Source organism: Pinus tabuliformis, chromosome 8 (assembly GCF_031772625.1).
Source record: "Pinus tabuliformis cultivar Carrire ecotype Pingquan chromosome 8, CPIR1, whole genome shotgun sequence".
NCBI lineage: Eukaryota > Viridiplantae > Streptophyta > Pinopsida > Pinales > Pinaceae > Pinus > Pinus tabuliformis.
The window spans coordinates 1,080,395,009-1,080,415,975 of record NC_142294.1 but is presented as its reverse complement, the minus strand read 5'-3'; the positions used below and the strand labels follow the sequence as shown (position 1 = coordinate 1,080,415,975).

Genomic DNA, 20,967 nt, shown 5'->3' with positions numbered 1-20,967 from the left:
GTATGCATCCATAAAGTAAAATATCTGGATCACACTGTATGCTCCCTTGTGTTTTTTTGTAAACAAGAAAAAACAAACTATAATTTGGAGAAGCAGCTGGAAATATTGGATATCTGAAGTTCTAGGCACAATGGACGCAACAACCAATGTTGCAGTTGTTTCAATGAAAAATTTTGAGCCATAATTTTATTTGGTAATATTGTAAATTATTATGGGCATATCCATCTCCTTTGGTCTCTCCCAACAATCATACTTTGCATAGGGTTCACCGACATCCTTGAAATGACAATCATCCATCTACCCATTTGATGAGAAGAAGTTATCTCGATGATGATACATCACATGGTTATTGTTTATGGAGGAAATTTCCCCAAGAATACTAAATTTAGTGGCTTTGTCATTATTTCTTGCAATCCAATCCTCCTCTTCTAGGAAATTATAATTAGGCAAGTATTGTGACGTCCGATCATGGCTCTGATCATCAAATTTACTCGCACAAGTGAAATTTTGGGCAAACTGGTTCATTCCAAGATTACCAGGATGAAAAAGCATTTCTGGAGCAAGAAGTTGTTCATTAATCAACTTCAATTCTCCATTTCTAATGGAAGCATCATCCTTTTTATCTTCTACAACAATTTGAGAAATATCATGCTCTCTTGAATTCTCTTGTGAACATGCTGGCAATGCTCCTTTATCTTGTAGAGACAGAGATCTCCCGAACTCTTCTGGATCTTTCACATAACCTTGCTTATGATTGATACCATCAGGAAGAACATTTGTACTTCGAATAAGATTTTCATTTCCTGGTTTCCTGGCCCCTTCAAGGTCACAGGTGACATTGAAGGAAATGAAGAAAATATTTTCCTCATCTATCATATTAATAACATGGTAACAAACAATCTCCTTGAAATAATGAGTGAGTGTGTTTCCTTCGAGGTCAATTCTTTTAACCCCATAATCAATAGTAAATATCTAGTACACAGGAGCAGCATGGGTGAAGGACAAGCCACAATCCACCATGAGGGTGCATTGTGTGTGGGATAAAAGGATGATTTGCAACCTGATTACCTCATATAAATGAACCAATGAGGGTGGATATATCACGTGCAGGGACTGGAACCCTAGATCTTCGAAGACAAGCTCATCTGTGGCCCTTCCCTTTGAATGGAGGGAAGATTGAAGAGAGGCTCCATCAAGAGTAAACGCGACGAGTCTGAGAGGTGAATTTTGAGGAGGTTTTTGAAGATTCAATCCCAAATATCTTTCTGTAGGCCTATGTTTATGAGGTAACCTCTGTCGAAAGGGTGGTGTAGGGTAACGCTGGCTATGTCATTACACTGTTGTAGCTGGTATACTATCACCCATTTCTTCATGGATTGAGGAAGCCACATGCAATTGGGAATAACCACCACATGATTTTTGTGGCCTTCGAATCCTGCTTTATAGTATCCTCTTCCGTTGTCCAAGAGTACCATGGGTGCACAAGCTATGTTGAGAAACAAGGCCTTATGAAGCATTTAAACTCTGAAACAATTATAAATTTATATATTAATGATTGAATGATGTTTTTTACAAGCAGGGCCCTAGCTTAAATAAGCCCTTAGGCACCTTTTTGGGAAGGGGCATGATCTTTGATCGTGCCCCAATTACATAACATTTTATTCCTCTTGAAAATATGCTTTGTCCTCAAAGAACACACAACGAGGGTGTTTTTGGAAAAAAGCTTCTGTCTCCCATGAGGCTTCTTCTTCTGGTAGATTCTTGCACTTGATAAGGTATTCTTTAATTAATTAAGATCGCAAATTCCTTTCCTTGGTGGTAACAATTCCTTTTGGTTCTAAGATGAACTTGTCTTCATCATCTAATATAGGAAGCATTGCCTATGCTGATTGGTGTCTTCCCAATGCCTTTTTAAGACAAGATACATGGAAAACGTTGTGAACTCAACTTTTATCTGGAAGGCTTAAGCTATATACTACTTGGTTGATCTTTTTGTTAATCTGATATGGTCCATAAAACTTTGGTGCCAATTTGTTTTTCCCTTTTTGTTTTAGGGATAATTTCTTGTGAGGCTCAAGTTTAACAAATACCCATTCTCCAACTTCAAGTTCTCTCTCTGTTCTTTGTCGGTTGTCCTGCTGCTTCATGTGATTTCTTGAAATACTTAGATTTTCTTTTAATATTTGTTTTTTTTTTCGAGTTTCTTCTAATTTCTCCTTTACTGCTAGAACTTTTGTCTCAGAAATGACCAAATCCTTCCATTTGGGAGGTTCATATCCATACTGATCTTGAAATGGGGTCATCTTTGTAGAAGTGTTATAAGTTGAATTGTACCACCATTCAACGAGATGTAACCATTGAGACCACTTAATTTGCGTGTCTGCTGCATAACAATGAAGGTAAGATTCTAAGCACTTATTGACAGTTTCTGTTTGACCGTCTGTTTGAGGATGATATGCAGAACTCATGTTGAGGTATGTTCCAATATGTTTGAAAAGATCCTTCCAAAAGTTCCCTTTAAACTTGGGATCTCTATCACTAACAATGACTTTACGGAATCCATGTAATTTGTAGACATTCTTGGAAAATATCTCGACGACCTCTTTTATTGAATATGATTTCTTCATTCATATTCAGTGTGCATACTTTGTGAGTCTGTCTAATACTACAATGATTTTATCTTTCCCATCTGACATGGGTAATCCTTCAATAAAATCCATTGATATTTCTTCACATTTTTGGTTTAGGATATTTAAGGGGTGGAGAAACCCTGGGGTCCTAATGTTCTCACTTTTATTCCCCTGACATTGATCACATTCTGCTACATATTTTTGAATATCACTATTCATTCCCTTCCAAAAGAATGATTGGCATGCATTATAGTAGGTTTTAAAGGATCCTACATGTGCGACTGACAGTGAACCATGCAACTCTTTGAGAATGTTGGCTTTAAATTTGGAATTTGAAACTAGATAAATTCTTCCCTTGTACCATAAAAAATCATTTTTCCATTCAAATTTTTGAATTCTGAGGAAGATTATTGATTATAACACTTGTTTCTAGATTTTTTACATATTCACTTCAAATCTCATTAAGCCATTCAAGAAAAACAACTGAAACTGCAAGTAATGAAGGTTCTTCGTCTTTCCTAGATAGAGCATCAACTACTACATTATCTTTCCCTTTCTTATGTAATATATCCATGTCGAAGGCAACGATTTTTTCAAACCATTTTTGTTTTTCTATATATAACATTTTTTGTTGGAGGAGATGCTCAAGACTATTATAATCTGTTTGTATTAAGAACTTACTTCTCAATATATATTGTATCTGTTTGGCTAATGCGTGCATAATAGCAATCATTTCCTTGTTGTACGTAGACTTGATACGTTTTTTCTTATTGAGTTTCCTGCTTTCAAACATGATTGGGTGGCCATCCTGCATTAGTACTGCTCCTATTCCAAAACCTAGAGCATCGAACTCAGTTACAAATGGTTTTGAGAAGCCTGGAGTTGCTAATATAGGGGCATTAGACATAACTTTCTTCAAGTCTTCAAAACACTTTTCTGCATAATCATTCCATCAAAATGAGTTCTTCTTTAGAAGGTTCATTAGGGGTGTGGGTATATGGGCATATTTTTTCATAAATCTCTGATAATACCTAGTCAATCCTAAGAATCCTCTTAGCTTAGAGATATTAACTAGTTTGGGCCATTCCCTTATAGCCTTGATCTTATTAGGTTCCAATTTTACTCCTTCCTTGGATATTATATGTCTGATATACTCTACTTCTTCTTTCTCAGAAGTGCATTTGGACTTCTTGGCATAGCACTGATGTTTTTATAATACCGTAAGAACTTGATCCAAATGTTGTAGGTGCTCCTTCTATGTTTTATTATAAATTAGAATGCCATCAAAGAATACTAATGCAAACTTCCTAGATAAGGGTAGAATAGCTCGTTCATAGTAGCTTGGAATGTTGCTGGTGCATTGTTGAAACCAAAAGGCATTACCTTAAAAGCATAATGACCTTCATGTGTTCAAAACATAATTTTTCTATGTCTTCCAACCTTATTCTGATTTGGTAATACCCTGACCTTCAGTCCAATTTTGAAATGTATTTAGCGCCATGTAGTTCATCCAACATATTATCGATGAAAGGGATTGGAAAATTGTTTTTATTTTTTATTTTGTTTAGTCCTCAATAATCGAAACATAATATGAATGATCTATATTTCTTTCGAACTAATACAACTAGAGAAACGTACAAACTTTTACTTTTTGTGATAATGCCACATTTTAAAAGATCCTGGACTAATATTTCAATTTCAATTTTTTGATGATGTGGAAAATGATACGAATTGATGTTGGCTGGGAGGGTTTGAAGACAGAGACGAGGGGACAGATGAATGGACAGAGAGAAGAGAGTGTAGTAGAGGAATGATGTTGACAAAGATGGAGTTGACCGGACAATGTAGAATTGTACAAGAAATGAACAATGGTTGAAAAGTGCATAGAAGCTACAAAAATGACTGGCTCTGATACCACCAGGAGGATTTAAACTCTGAAACAATTATAAATTTATATATTAATGATTGAATGATGTTTTTTACAAGCAAGGCACTGGCTTAGATAAGACCTTGGGCACCTTTTCAGGAAGAGGCATGGTATTTGATCATGCCCTAATTACATGTTAATTAATTACATAACACCTTCTCCAAATGCAAACAATAGCTTTCATATACTTTACTTTTGACCTTCAATCGAAGAGTGAGACATTAGAGAATCAATTTTTAGCCAGTTAAGCTCGGAATTTCTAATGCCACCCACTATGGCATGGAAAGCATTGTTATAGTGTGCATCATCAAGCATCTTTAGAGCGATCATGACGCCGGTGAAGAGAAGGTGATGGATATTAAGAGAAATGACTAGGAAATCTGGTTGCTTGTGAACGAGACAGTTGATGTAGACATAGCCTACAGTGAAGCAGGAGGGGCTACAACTAGTGTACTTGTAAATCCACTCCAGATACTTGGCTATGGTGATGGCCGGGCTTGCGTATGTCGTGGAACACTGTGATCTTTCCATTAGCAAGAAGAATGAACTGGTCATTCTATTTGACCAACCACTAGAGGGTATAGGAGAGAACATAGACAATTTGAGGAAGCTGCAGCTCAGTTGAGCATTCATATCCCTCCTCCTCTTTGACCCCGAGTCCCCCATCCTTTGTGGCCACCCGCTCTCGAAAATACGTAGTGCCAGAATTGTAATAGTGAAAACTTGGAAGAAAATGGATGATTGATCCATCATGGTAGATTGGGATAATAAACAACCCCAACAACAATAGTGCCCATATATTCTCATGAAGTCTCTTATCATTTACCATGTCTACGCCGAGAAGCCTTCCTGTTACCATTCAATTTCATAATTGTGCCCATAGGTGTATTTCTGTCTTTGTTGGTGAACTTGTGCACAAACTATAAGAGTTAACATAGTAATGAGTTATCATTTCCATGGAGCTAACCCCGCTATGATACCAATGATCCAAATTTTGGGGGCCAAGATCCTAGAGATTTAAACACATAGAGGTGATAGAAGACATCCAATATTCCTTTAAACTATTCTCAAAAACATTGATTAAAAATACACTAAATATATATCCACATAAACTAAAACATAAATCTATATTAAATCATGGAAACTTTATCAACTACACCCTGGTGGACCACTCTGTCTTCTTAAACAGTGAGGCCTATTATTTATAGCCTTTTTTGAGTTACAATACCATGGTAATTACCATGGTAAGATACCATGGGTAAATACCATGGGTCACTACCATGGGTGGATGTGACTTTCCCATTTGGATTAGCTGTGCTAATGCACCGATCAATTGAAAAACTATCATCTATGGCTTAGCTAGGTAATCAACAACCAAAACTCCTCACACCAAAAATGACAAAGGAAAATAAGAATTGAGAAAAGGATGATGGCTTAACTTCCACTTGTCACATAGCCGATTGAGTAAGCTTATGCACACATTTTTCTATCTTTTGGGTAATCAATGTAAGAGGATGGAACAAATTTATTCTTATGGTTTTCCATCAACTTCCTTGCATTATGTATAGAAACCCCTCCTCTCCTTGAGTTGGGTAATCAAAACAAACTAATTCATTAGTTAATCAATCATTTATTATAATTATATTTCCAATTTTCTGCAATATAAAGTTCCATTCCATTCATGTTCGATTGATGGTGTGCTTAACATCTAACATTTTACTACTTTCATAAATCACTTCCTTGTCTAAGGAGGTAGGCCCCCTCCTTAGCTAGCTACTATCTATACTCATATCATAGCTCTAGTGTTATTTACACTTTAGGTTATTTATGCAATTACTCTGTTTTACCTATTGCTACAACTTTGAATTCTAATTGTTGCAACTCTGATATTCCGCATTGTGCAACTTTGTATCATAAGTTTATTGATGCAAACAAGTTATTGATATTGTTATTATTTACAAACTAATTGTTGTTGTGTGATTTATACATTAATTCATGACTTAGGTCATTTCCGCAACTCCACACTAACAATAAAATACTCTATTTTCCATAATTATGATTGCTTTGTTTTCTATTTGGTTCGGTTTAATTATTTAGTTTACAAAATCTTATTCATGGTTCTATTTCCTTCTTAAACAAAAAGTGGTTTGATAGTTTATGATCTATTGCATTACATCGCATGTGCAATTTCATTTTTGTTACTACAAACAAGATCATCTTAATACTGGTGCAACCCTTGATGCTTGTGTGATTTACTTTCTACAAGTGTGAAGTTATTTTCCTGTAATTTTGATTAAGAATTGTGCTCGTTACATTTTTGCAAAGTGTTGGGTGTATTTCTTTGTGGCTTGTGAAAGCATCATAATATATTACATTGTGAAATTCATTAAATTATTACAACCTAGGTAATCCATACTAATTCATGACTCTCTACTTCCCCATTTGTTGTTTCATTGCCCCAATGGTGCTCTTAAGGACATATAACAATGAGTCCATATATTAATTAATTTACTAGATTGAATTTGACTCCAATAATAACTAAATTGAAATTACTACATACATACCATACACTTACACAATATGCTCATGGGGGTGTCACAAGCTCGTTTAGAGTCCACATAGCATCATGGTACCTATAAAGAGATCTATGCATTTGTACAATAGAGAAAATCTAAATGAATTTATTCATTAAAAAACAGCAATATACAATCATTAACAAGAATTTCTCACATTATCAATTCAAGAAGTCTTGGCTTGTGGGGAAGCTTGGTCACCCATGTATCCAAGTTGGTTAGGTGATATATTTCAAGCCACTCACTTCTAGAGTGTGCTTTGACACCTCTGACATGTTGTTATCAAGTATAATTGGTTTTTCTTTCTAGTAGTCCCTACATTACCTCTTAGTTGATATATACCTTTGAACAATGTCAAAAAGCTTCCTAATGATTCTATTCAAGCTTTTAAAAGTTCCACGCATATTAGGAAAAATTTTGTGCTTGTTAAAACAAACAATTTTATTCTTCAAGTAAACCGTTTGACTTGAACCCTCAACTTAGAAACTGCTTTGGAATGAAACTTCAAACATAATTAAAAGTTATGTTTAAGGATATTGAGGTATGATAGGCTTGGTAACATTGCAAACATTGAATAATTTTTGTGCTTTGTACTAAATGGAACTCTAGAGTAATATTTTCCAATTCTGAACTAGATAGCACTTGCTAGGCACACCATCATAAAGAATTACAACCACTATAGTCAAACAAGCAATTGATTAAGCTATCATTACACCATGTAGGAGGCACCACATTCTATGAAGTTTGAAAATGTCGTCGAAAGGTATATAGATATGTATTGAAATGAAAAAGAAGACCATAGATGCAATGCTAGTTTATCTCAAGAATGTTCATGGAAATTATAATTATCCATTGGAATTTATCTTTACCCATATTGTCTCTGTAATATGGGTATGTAAGAATTCACAAGGGATGATTTTGATCATGTGTAATGGTGTACATAATCATGGCTTCTACATGATTCATCATTCAACTTTTCAATCTTTCCACATGAACTTTGTGCCATGCATCAACATGCCAATAGTTCGATTGGCTATGTATTTACAAACTAGGATTGAAGTGGAGCAAAAAACTAATAGTCCGACTACTTTCCCCACTTGAAGAGGAAATACAAAGAAAGATTAATCAATATTTTAAAGCTTTAGATTAGGTGGAAAGTAATAGAAACTAGATTATATGGGAAGCAAAGAGATTGAAATTAGGCCCAATTAGATGGGTTTTGGTAGCCTGCTTTTAAATAATATTTTGATTGGAAAGAATATTTAAAGGAGCATTATTTCTTTCATACCTTGGTTCAACCATGGTTTGAAGTTGCTAGCTTTATTCAAAATGCCCACAAAGGAACAAAAGAGACATTGATTGAAGGAACATGATCTATGAAATGATTTGCACAATTATAAATATCTTTAGTTATAGGGAAAATTAATTACAGATGTTGTCTAAATTTAACAATGATTTTGAATTTAATGTACCTATGGAGCAATGGGAGTACTAGTCTATATGAAAGTTAAAGTAGTAGGAAGCATATGTGCTTAAGTTAGAGTATATAAACTTAGGAATGAAAGGAGATACTAAAATACAACAATGGTCAACAATGGTATGAAGAGCAAAAGGATAAAGTCGTGAATAGAGATAGTGATAATATACTAAGACATGTTAGGAGGGATTGAGTTGCAAGTGGCTCAAATGTGTATTTCCTTGTTGAATGTGGATGTGCATGCTAGTGATCATCAAAAAGTTGTGAAGTTTATTTAAAATTTTGAAAAACTTGCCTTGAGCACTATAAAAAGACATGTTAAATTTGTCTTTTAAACAATGAAAGATCATGATCTAGCTCAAAATTATCAATCTGATCCCAACCAAAAATATCAAAACTTGTTAGACAATGCTTATACTTTGTACTCTAATTCTTTTATTTTTTGACTCCTTTTTTAACATATTTTCTATCAAATTTTCCCAAAATCTAATAGAGATTTGTTAGAACCACAAATTTGAGTTATGCCTTTTACATAATTCAAATGATCCAAAAAATTTTGAATGCATGAATAAATTGTACATCTTAAAAAACTTTAAAAAAACCCTAAAATAATAAAACTTCTAAAATATTTAAGTTATATAAGCTATGCAACCCAAAATTATAATTTTCACCATTCATACCAAATTTCGACAAAATATGAAAAAAAAAATAAAAAAAAATAATAATTAAAATTAAAACTAAACTCAAATCATGAAAACTTAAATGTTTAAGTAACTATCACCAAAAATATATTTCAATAAAACAGAAGCATTTGATAACCCCACTAAATCCACAACATAGATACTCCAACCTGCACTATCCAAAATCACTGTCCGTTGAAAAGGCTCCACTCTTCACTAATATCAAAGAATTGTGACGTGATATGATTGTAAGCATGACATATTACAAAGTCCAAAAACATCCATTGCCATTCATAAGCGAATTTCATTGTATATTAGGGAATTTCATTTTTATATATATATATATATATATTATATATAGCGACAATGAAATTTGTGGCACTAATATATATTATTACAACCATCAATGTTGTTGTTCATGGATGGTTTTGGACTTTCGGTAGCCTGTTTCACTAAAATATTGAAATTCTTTTTGGTTTATGTAATGTATAATGATCACGTTACTTGATGCAGATTAATTCAAATATCAACCGTTTATCCTGCGGATAATTTTTAATAAATGACTGAAGTTTATTTTCGAATTAAAATTATATTTTTATTGAATGGATTTGTTTATGATATGAAAGTAACTTAAATCAATAAATATTACTGAAAAAGAAATAAATCAAAATGATATTTATTCAATCAGACTCCTTGAATCTATCACTTTATTAACTCAAGTCGTAATTTTATGTGAACCGACGCCACTAAAATTTTCTGTAATTTTCTGTGACGGCGACACCACTAAAATTTTCTGCTAGAAGCTGTCAGAATGGTCTTAATTTTTTTTGATGGTAATGATTTGATGACTCAGCAAAAGCCTAGATATTCATTCCCTGTTATGAGACTTCATAACAGAAATTATGGGTGTTTACTTTTTATAGTGTGAATTGTAGTAATTTTCTGTGACCTGACATTGCTTAAATTTGTGGCCATTTTCTGTGACCTGACATTACTAAAATTTGTGGCCATTTTCTGTGACCCCAACACCACTAAAATTTCCTGCAAGAAACCGGGTCAAATTTATGGGTACTTATTTTTTTTTCACATGAATGGTCTTAATTTTTTTAGGGTACAGTAATGACTTGATGACTACGCAAAAGCAGAGACATCCCTTGTTATGGGACAGAATTTATTGGTGCTTACTTTTTATCACATGATTGGTCTTCATTTTTTTTGGTACAGTAATAATTCAATGACTAAGTAAGAGATGCCCCTTGTGATGGGGCAGAATTTATGAGTGCTTATTTTTTATCACATGAATGGGTTTAATTTTTTTTTTTTGGAGATAGTAATGACTTAAATGATTAAGCAAGAGCAGTGACCCCCATGAATGGGTTTAATTTTTTTTTTTGGAGATAGTAATGACTTAAATGATTAAGCAAGAGCAGTGACCCCCCTTTTATGGGGCAGAATTTATGAGCGTTACTTTTTATCATGTGAATGGTCTTATTTTTTTTTGGGACAGTAATGACTTAATTATTAAGCAATTTATGAACGTTACTTTTTATCATGTGAATGGTCTTATTTTTTTTTTGGGACAGTAATGACTTAATTATTAAGCAAGAGCAGAGAGTCCCCTGTTATCGGGCATAATATAAAGGTGCTTACTTCTTATCACGTTAATAGTTTTAATTTTTTTTATAATTAATGATTTAAGGACTAAGGGCGGTCAAAAAAGTTTTATTGATAATTTTTAATTTTTATTTTTTTATTATTTATAATTAATAATTTAATAACTAAACCAGAGTAAAGACATTCATGCGTGCTTACTTTCTATAACATATATGTATTTTTGGAATAGTAATGATTTAGGACTAAACAAGAGTAGAAACAAACAATATCTTGTATAAAAGAGAATTTAAAAATGCTTACTTTTAATCATATGAATGGTTTTAATATTTCTATTAATAACCCAATGACTAACCTCCAAAACTCTCTGAACCACACAACTCCTTGAACTTAATCAATACAAACATACCATTTCAAAAAATTAAACAAATGACTAACCTCCAAAACTCTCTGAACAACACAACTCCTTGAACTTAATCAATACAAACATACCATTTCAAAAAATTAAACCCAGCGGTAAAGAAATTAACAGCCCTCCTTAAAGTAAGGAATGGTACTAATTTAACTCATTGAAAGGTACGGAAACAATGGAATGGAATTCAATCTGTATGCCACAAATTTCAATATCGATTATGGTGCAGCCTGTCCCTGTCAGACGTCACACAAAAACAATGACAGATTTGAACCCAACAAGATTTGTTAAACGGTCTATATCATTCTCACTAATCGATCAGAATTCACACTACATGACACACACTGAGCTCCAATTTTGCTAAATGGAGATAAACACATTTTATATACAGAGAAGCATGGAGGGGAAACCGCGGATTATAGCGCAGAATTATTTATATATATATATAGTATGTGTATCAGCAGAGGTGGGACTTAAGTTGCGACAACTGCAATCTTCATTCCGGCAGCGCAGTGACCAGGCTTACCACAGATGAAGTAATTGACGCCCTTCCACAGAGGAACTTTATCGCTACCAGAAGTGAGAGTAATTCCTGCAGTGCTACAGTTCTGGTACGCTTCGGCGCACACTACCACCACGTTGTGCACTGTCGTATTGTAATTAAACACTGCGCCCATTTGACCCATGCCCTCGTTATCAAATATTCATACACACTCATATACCTGTAATAACCAACAATAAAAAGAAAAGAAATGAAAGTAGAGATTAGAATTTACCCAGAATGTCACCGGCCCTGAATTTTTTCCCATCAGGCCATGTCCTGGCCTCCAAATTCCAGCCCTTGCTACCCCCAACGACGTGGACAGCCCCTTCAACAAGATGCACACATTGAAGAACACAGAGGAGGAAGAGGAGCATACCTCCCACCACCACCACATTCTTGTTAACTGCCATTGCATTGCCTCCTCCCTGGGCCATTCTTGCTTTTCCTCAGATACGAAACGCCTCAAAATAATAGTAATCAGATGAGATTTCTGTTCTCTTCCCGAGTTATGGAAGAGGGGTATATATAATAATACCAAGAGGGTCTTGCCCTAAAGTGGGCTGGGCCACTCTAGTAAGTGTTTGTTGGTTTGGGCCTGGCTACTATAGTAATTGTTGGTTGGTTTGGTTTTTTTAAATGAAAAATCCGCAAAACCATCTAAATTATGAGATAGAGTTTGATCTTAATAGATCTAAAGAAAATTAAACATGGGTTTCATGACAAAGAACCAAACATTTAACAAGAACTTTTTAACCAACTTAAAAATAAATTTGACAGAGAATTGATTTCGATCCTATCCATATGATTTCCAAAACATTTTATAATCTGCAATCCAATTAAATTCACCAATTTGTGCCGCAAAAAGCTCCCTTCACCATTGGCCTGTGATATTTGTAATCTTGGATTCTCAATCGAGCGATTTCAGGTTAGTAATCCTCGTGGCATTCATTTCTGCTGTCAAAATCTTCCAAAATCTCTAAAACGCAGCCTTAATGCCTTCCATTGTGCGCTCTTTTAAAATAATTTTATCTTATTGATCCACTTATCTTCTGCGCTGGCTCTTTTGATCCACTTTATTTGCTGGCTGTTCAAAAAAAACCTTTAATAGGGAGAAACCTTCGCCTATTAACAGGGTTTTCATTTCAAGCTGCATTCTGTTGGGCATACTGGTTAATTTCATGGAAGGTTCCATCACTTGTGGCACCTTCTACAATATTAACCCACCATTGCAATCTGCTGACATCTATATCCATAAGAGTAGTCTAAAGTTAGAAATAATGAAAAATCAAGTATGATTTTTGTTAAAATTTAGTAGAAACTCTAAGATTTTAGGTGTATTGAATTTTTTTAATGGCGTTAAATCCATTTTTATCATTAAAAATTATTTAAACACTTTTATAATTTTTTATTATTATTAATATTGCTTAATCTTAATAAAAATTTTGTAGCCTAGGTAAACAAAGTCATCCTGATATGATTACTTGCTTGGGTGAGTACCGTGGCTTTCATGCAATGGTCAGAGTATTAGATAGCTGTACTTACCGTGCAAAACCTACGCTTTCGCAACCACCATTTCCTCTCCGCTTGACTTAAAATATGAAATTATAGGACCTTTTTTTCGGAAGAAAAAGCTCAATATTATTATATAAGATATATAACGACCAAAAATTTACATCATCTCTGAATATAAGTTCGCCTATTCTGAATATGAAATTATAGGACTTAAAAAAAGCCTTATCGTTAATCAAACTTTATATCACTAATAGAATATTGTCATATTTACGTCATCATCAATCTTTATACAAGGTAAGTAAGTTTTAGCAGAGAGGAATAAGTTTTATTGAGGATTTTATTTGTTGGTTAAGGAGGTTGATAATATTGTGTTGATTGCGGTTTAATTCAGTAAAGATGCGATTTATCACTAAAGTGAGTTTTTTTATTCTAATTTAAATTTTTAAATAATTTTTTTATTATAAATGGAATAATCAAAATTTGTTAAATAATGATGTTTTTCAAATGTCTAATTATTTAAAGTCCAGTATAGAGGGTAGTTTAATTGGCCATTTATATAGTATTATTATGTTAGAGGTGCTTTATAATTCACTATAAAGATGGATGTGTAGATAAAATTAATATTTAAAATTTCTATTTTGGTTCAATCAAAAAAATAGAAAAAGTAGCTTAGTCACTCCAACTTGCAAATTATGCTCTAGGAAAAATTGCATAAATAATTATAAGTTACATTGATCAATGTTAAATTAATAATGATTGATAGATAATCATCCTACAGTTTTGCGAAAGCTTTCGCAGGAACTAATAAATTCATATGTGAGGTGGATAAGTAAATTATTTACACAAGAAGAACTTGCATAAATTTTGGTGGGTAGTAACCACTACTAAGTCTACACATTTACAATACATAACCGCTGAAGAAAACATACATAATGGTGGGAAGTAACTCATGTAAGTATATTTTTTACATCTTATTCTTATCCATTTTTTATGCAAAGACTTGCTTAAATATGGTGGGAACTTGGAAGTAATTAATGGTAAATATGTTTTTTTTTCCCTGAAAGAAAATTCATAAGGTGAAATTACATGCTGTAGATGCCTATGGGCATATGTTGTACTGTGGCCGAAAATCCCGAGGGGTACTATGCTGGTCCATGACCAAAATAGAGATAAAAAATGTCACCTCAGAAGGTGATGACTGTAATATATATATATATATATATATATATATATATATATATATATATATATATATATATATATTATTTACATCGGTTTTTCAACAAAAAACTGCATATGAACAAAATTTATAAGCAAAATATTCTGAAAATTAGGGGTTGTTCCCCCTCTGTAGATCCCTGTCAATGTATGGCCTGTGGAAGTACTGATATGTTCTTGCTGGTGTGTGTTCTATGATCATCCATTCTCCTAGAGGACGATTCGTCACTTCTTTCGAAAGCTTGTCCATGCTTTCATTTCGCTCCCTGTAGATGTGAGAGCAAGAAATCTGATCAAAATATGTTTAAAAAAAAACAATTTCGTCCATTATAGATCTCAGAGTGTATGCATTACAAGAAGCAGTGTTGTTAAACCAATCAATCACAATCTTTGAGTCCCCAAATATTTGTATTTTCCTGCAATGTTGAAGGATGGCAAAGTAAATCAGGTGTCAGAGAGATATCAGTTCTGCATGATTATTTGTACCATGGCCTAATCCCATGCTAATCTGAAAAAAGTGTGATTCTGTGAGATGGAAGATGATGCCACCCCCACAACCATGTGGCTGAGTAGCCCCATCAAAATAGGCCCAAGGGGTTGATTTGTCTATCTGCTCTTGTCTTATAATCCTGGGTCTGTTGTAATTTTCCTCTGCAGGTAGCTCCTCAAATGCTGAGCAGATTTTCGGAGGGATCAGATTCTAAATTACAGGCTTGTCTTGAAAGATTATGAGATTTCGCTTGAGCCAGATATGCCATGAGACCAGCAGGGGCAAATTTCTTGTTTTTTCCGCTGCTACTCCCCACCAAGTGTCCCATGCAGATAGTATATCAGCTCCATGCCATCTCATGTTCAGATTGAGAGTTGAGAGAACTTGTGTCCATATTGTAGTTGTAATGGGACAGGTGAGGAAGAGATGTTGTGTCGATTCCTCCTCCTGATGGCAGAGTACACACCAGGTAGGACCCGTGAAAGCCCTTTTTTTAAGATAGGTTCCAGTGGGAATTTTATTTTCAAGTATGCTCCACATCAGAAGTCTTGTGCGCATGGGGGCTTTCAGTTTCCAAAGGGACTTCCACCAGCTTCTTGTGCTTTCCGGTTTAGACTCAGCGATAATGATGTCGTAGCCCTGTTTAGAGGAATATTGGCCCTTTTTGGAGTGACCCCAGATAAGTTCATCATCTTCATTTTTTAATCTGACATGTGATTCTGTGAGTGCTTGGAGAAAATTTTGCCATGTCCTGTCCCATTCAATGGGAATGTTCCAGTTTTGTCCAGAGAGCCAAGCTTGTGAAAGAAATGTGGAGTTTTGATGATCACCGAGCTGTTCTATATATTTTATGCCTCTGCTGTTTAAGTAATTTATAAGCTCGGGTGGGAGTTGATAAGAGTTCCCACTTCCGGTCCAGGGATCAATCCCAATACGAACTGAAGCTCCATTTCCAATTTTCCATAGGAGTCCATCCTTTATAATGGGAAGCGTATTTAGGATGGCCCTCCAGATAACCGAGATGCCCTTTCTGTTCCAGGAGGGTTGCCTTATCCAGTCAATGATAGATAAAGGCCAAATGTATTTATGGGTGATTACCTCCGACCAGAGGCTATTTTGCTTTAGTAATAGCCAGCCTTGTTTTGCAGCTAAAGCTTGTGCAAAAGCAGGGAGTTGCTTGAGTCCCCATCCTCCCCATTTTTTGGGAGTGGCTATTCTGATCCATTTAACCCAGGCAAAAGGTTTCCCTTCCTTTCTTCCTTTCCAAAGAAATTGACAGCAAGCTTGTTGTATTCTGTGAAGAATCCCTCTTGGGATCCAAGCCAAAGACATCCAAAACACTGGAGTGGCTTCCAAAACTGATTTGATAAGAATTAATCTTCCAGCCCTAGATAGGAATCTGTGACACCAACAATTTATTCTTTTCTCCACTTTGGTGATGAGCCAGGTCTAGTCAGCAATTTTGTATCCATCAGGCTTGAGCCTAAAGCCTAGATACTTCAGTCCATCCTTTAGTTCAGTGACTTGAAAAGGAAATTTTTGAAGTGAAAGTTGAATTTCCTGCTGTGTGCATTCCGAGAATGAGATGGTAGATTTTCCCCTATTGATTTCCATCCCCGTGGCTCTGTTGAAGAGATTTAGTACCTCATTCATGGATGTGGTGTCCTGAACACTTCCACTCAGGAAAATTAGAATGTCGTCCACAAAGAGGAGATGAGTCAGATTGAAATGTTCAGTGATCTTTAGTCCCCTGAGTCTCCCCCTTCTTTTTTCAGTATCAATCAACCTACTCAGTCCTTCCATGACTAGGAGAAAGAGTAAAGGGGATAGAGGGAAACCTTGTCTTATGCCCCTATTAACATGAAAGGAGGGAGTGGCTGACCCATTGATGAGGATAGCAAATGATACAGAGGAGATGCATCCCATTATCCAGTTTGAGAAAGCCGGGGGAAAGCCCAAATGAGTAATGATCATTCTTATGTATAACCAACTGACTTTGTCGAAAGCTTTTGATAAATCTATTTTGAGAGTCAGTCCTTTGAGCTTCTTGAGTTTTATTGAGTGAAGGGCTTCCTGGGCTGAGCCAATAGCATCCTGGATATGTCTATGGTGAAGAAAAGCAAATTGCTCCTGGGATATGTGATTGGATAAGATGGGCTTTAAACGATTGGCGATGATTTTGGATATAATTTTGTATAGACAGTTGCAAAGAGAGATTGGCCGGAAGTCATTGAAAGAGGCAGGGGAGTCTGATTTAGGGATCAGAGCTAAGTAGGTGAAGTTTAGAGGGGGATAGATATGGCCAGAAATCCTACTTTCTTCAATGACCGCCAGTAGGTCCTGCCCCAGAATATCAAGAAATGCAGTGTAGAATTCGACAGGCCATCCATCCGGGCCTGGACTTTTGTCCTTCTTAAACCATTTTAGGGTGCTCTCAAGCTCCCCCATAGTGACCGGTTTTAGAAGATCTTCAGATTCATCAGGATCCACAAAACTAGGGAAATGGCCAGCCAGATTAATTATATCAGGGAGGGTGATGGCAGCGGGAGCTGTAAACTGATTTTTGAAATGTGATATCCCCAGCCTAGCTAACTGGGGGTGAGTGGAGGCCCATCCATCCTGATCCCTTGGCAACTGCCAAATGGTATTTGTAGCCTTTCTACCATTGGCAAAATTATGAAAAAACTTTGTGTTTCCATCGCCAGCTTGGAGCCAAATAGCTCTGCTTCTAAGCCTCCAAAGTTCTTCTTTTTCTAATAAGATCTTTGCTTTCTGTGTTTCTAGATTTACAAGTTGAAGCTTTGTATCATTTGAGAGGAACCCAAGCCCCTTTTCATCCGTTAGGTAGGCAATCTATTCTTCTATATCCTTCAGGGTCTGTTCATCTCTCACTTTTTTCCTTTTTGACCAGTCCATAGTAAGTGTTCTGAGTTTGTTTAGGCGACCACAGAAATCAGCAGCCATTCTCTGCTCCCTTAGAGGAGAATGGTAAATATGTTATTTGCTTGAGTATTTTATTTTTTGATGGTTTTCTTACAAAGCTTAAGAATAAAAAATCACTACACAAATATCTAAAAATCATGCATGAATATAATTGCAACCATATCCATAAATTATGGCATAAAATATGCAAGTTAGTTATCCACGTGGCATTATATTGTGCAAAGGTTGCAATAAGTTATGGCCCATTCAAATGTTTTTTTTTAAATATTTTATATATATATTTCAAAATTAAATATTATACTTTATTGGTCAATTCTAAATTAATAATGGTCAATAGACAAATCGATTGTTAGAGTCCTGCCTTGACAGGGACTAATAATGGTTCCATAACCATATTTAAGTTTTATTAATGAGCATGTAAAAAATTAATACTTACAATAAAATTACAATATAATAAGTTTCTTAACCATGGAATCCATCTTCCCTTTATCATGAATATTAGTAATTTGTAAGTAGGTTTTGTTACAATACCATGGCTTATCAATACCACATGCCCAAAAATCATAACTAATATCACAATAAAAAGTTAAAATGTAAAATATATTAGACATTACATATCATTGAGTAGATAGAGTGACAATTCTAGATCATATGGAGAGAGGGAGAGAAAGAGAGAGAGAAGGTGAGAAGGGGGAGATAGTGACAGAGTGGAGGGTGGAGAGAGAGAGGGGAATGGGGAGAGAGAGGAAGGGAGGGAGAGAATGAGAGAGGGAGGGAGAGAGAGATGGAGTTGGAGAGGGGGAGATAGGGAGGGAAGAACAAATACATAAAGAGATAGATATATAGAGAGAGGGAGTGACAAGGGAGAGATCGAGAGAGAGGGAGGGAGAGAGGAGAAGAGGAAGGCATAGAGAAGGAGAGGGGAGAGAGAAGGAGAGAAAGGGAAGAGAGATGGAAATAGAGATGGAGGGGGAGAGGGGGGAAGAAAGATAAGGAGATAGGGAGGAAGATAGTGATAGAGTTGGAGGGTAGAGAGAGAGAGAGATGCAGGGAAAGATAGAGCGAGGTGGGAGATAAAAAGAAATAGAACTTGAGAGAGAGAAGGAGATAGTGAGGGAGAGAGATATGGAGTTAAAGGGGAGAGAGAGAGAGAGGGAAGAACAAAGACATAGAGATAGAGGTGGAGAGAGAGAAGGAGTGACAAAGGAGAGATCGAGAGAGAGTGAGTGGGAAAGAAGAGGAGGGAAGAGAGAGAGAATAAGAGGAGAGAGAGTGGGAGAGAAGGAAAAGAGAGAGAGAGGGAGACACAAAGATGGAGGGGGGAGAGAAGGGGAGAGAAAGAAAGAGATAGGGAGGGATATAGTGATAGAGTTGGAGGGGGGAGAGAAGGGGAGAGAAAGAAAGAGATAGGGAGGGATATAGTGATAGAGTTGGAGGGAAGAGAGACATAGGGAGGTGGGAGAGAAAGGGAGAAAGAGGAAGGAAAAGAGAGAGGACTTAGAGATAAGGAGAGAGGGAGGGAGAGAGAGGAAGGGAAGAAGAAATACATAAAGAGAGAAATTTGGAGAGAGAGAGGGTGATAAGGGAGAGATGCAGATAGAGTGAGGGAGAGAGTAGTGCAGGATGGAAGACAAAAACAATAAGAGAGAGAGGGATGGAAGAAGAAATACATAAAGAGAGAAAGGTGGAGAGAGAAGGTTATAAGGGAGAGATGGAGAGAGTAAAGATGGAGGGAAGAGAGAAAGAGAAGGAGGGAGAGAGAGAAGGAGGGAGAGAGGAAGATATGGATCCAATCTATATATGGTGTGTATGTATATAAAAACTAGCATAGATCCATCTAAAACCCGGATCTATCAAGTTCTAAGAGGGATCACCCTTTTTTAGTGAAAAATTTGAGAAAAGGTTCACACCTCGAAATATTTGATCTATTGGCACTTGATAAATCTAGGATTAAGATGAATCTAGGCTCGTGTAAATTATGTGATTTAATTAATGATCCCAATGTTATGAAGTATGATGTTAAACATGCGATTCAATGTAAAAAAATATCATTATTTAAATTTTATGACCACTATTTCACATAAAGTTAAATATATACATTCCAATTTGGATTTCTTATCATAATGATGTGCTTTTCATTATCATGTTTAATGGTTTGGTAAATTAATTGTTAATATAAATATAAACATTTCAATTTGGATTTCTTTCCAGACAAATGATGTGTTTTTAATTATCATGTGTAATGGTTTGGTTATTAATAATTTTCTGAGTTAGCATAAGGGATTTCTTGTTATGTTAATGATGCACTTTTCATTGTCATGTGTAATGGTTTGGTCAATTAATAATTTTTTGAGTTAGCATTAGGAAGAAGAATAACTGATAAAAAAGATGTAAGAATTTTTTTTTTTCCATGAATATAAGAGTTTTATAAAAATTGGTGTTGGTTTAAATTAAAAATTGTATGAACCACACTAGCTGGTTCAAAAGGTGTTAGCAAAATTTTCTGGTATGTAATTTCTACCGAAAAAACACTTTTTAATTATAATTTTGTTTTAAAATTTTTATAATACTCTTTTTAGATATAAATTGAATTGCAGATAATTAACCTTGACCAAAAATACTTTTCTTAATTATAATTTTGTTTTAATTTTTTTTTTTTTAATATATAGTCTTTTTAGATATAAATTGAATTACACATAATTGACTTTGATTAAATTTTTCAAAAAAATACAAAAAGACATAACAAAAATGTAGGGATTATTAAAAAAACATAATTTTTTTAACAAAATGGAGGGATCATTAAAAAAACATTTTTTACAAAAATGGAGGGATCATTAAAAAAACACATAATTTTTTACAAAAATGGAGGGATCATAAAAAAAAAGAAAAAAGATGTGTTATCTAAATTGAAACCTATATTTAATCCTCATTCTTTTATATACACTTTTTC

At 34.9% G+C, this 20,967-nt stretch overlaps 1 protein-coding gene and 2 pseudogenes across 1 annotated transcript; all 3 read right to left on the bottom strand.

Annotated features, from left to right (window-relative positions):
• Window positions 1-297: 297 nt before the first annotated feature.
• On the bottom strand, window positions 298-1,517 carry LOC149239075 (actin-related protein 6 pseudogene; annotated as a pseudogene).
• Window positions 1,518-4,697: 3,180 nt separating this feature from the next.
• Window positions 4,698-5,386, bottom strand: LOC149239074 (cyclin-U1-1 pseudogene; annotated as a pseudogene).
• Window positions 5,387-11,415: 6,029 nt separating this feature from the next.
• LOC149239073 (basic blue protein-like) lies at window positions 11,416-12,439 on the bottom strand. Its single transcript, XM_089367061.1, has 2 exons — window positions 12,087-12,439; window positions 11,416-11,977 (listed from the first exon to the last, which is right to left on the bottom strand). Exons 1-2 carry the CDS (start codon window positions 12,286-12,288, stop codon window positions 11,784-11,786), a joined length of 396 nt encoding a protein of 131 aa, XP_089223187.1. The 5' UTR covers window positions 12,289-12,439; the 3' UTR covers window positions 11,416-11,783.
• Between the last annotated feature and the right edge of the window lie 8,528 nt (window positions 12,440-20,967).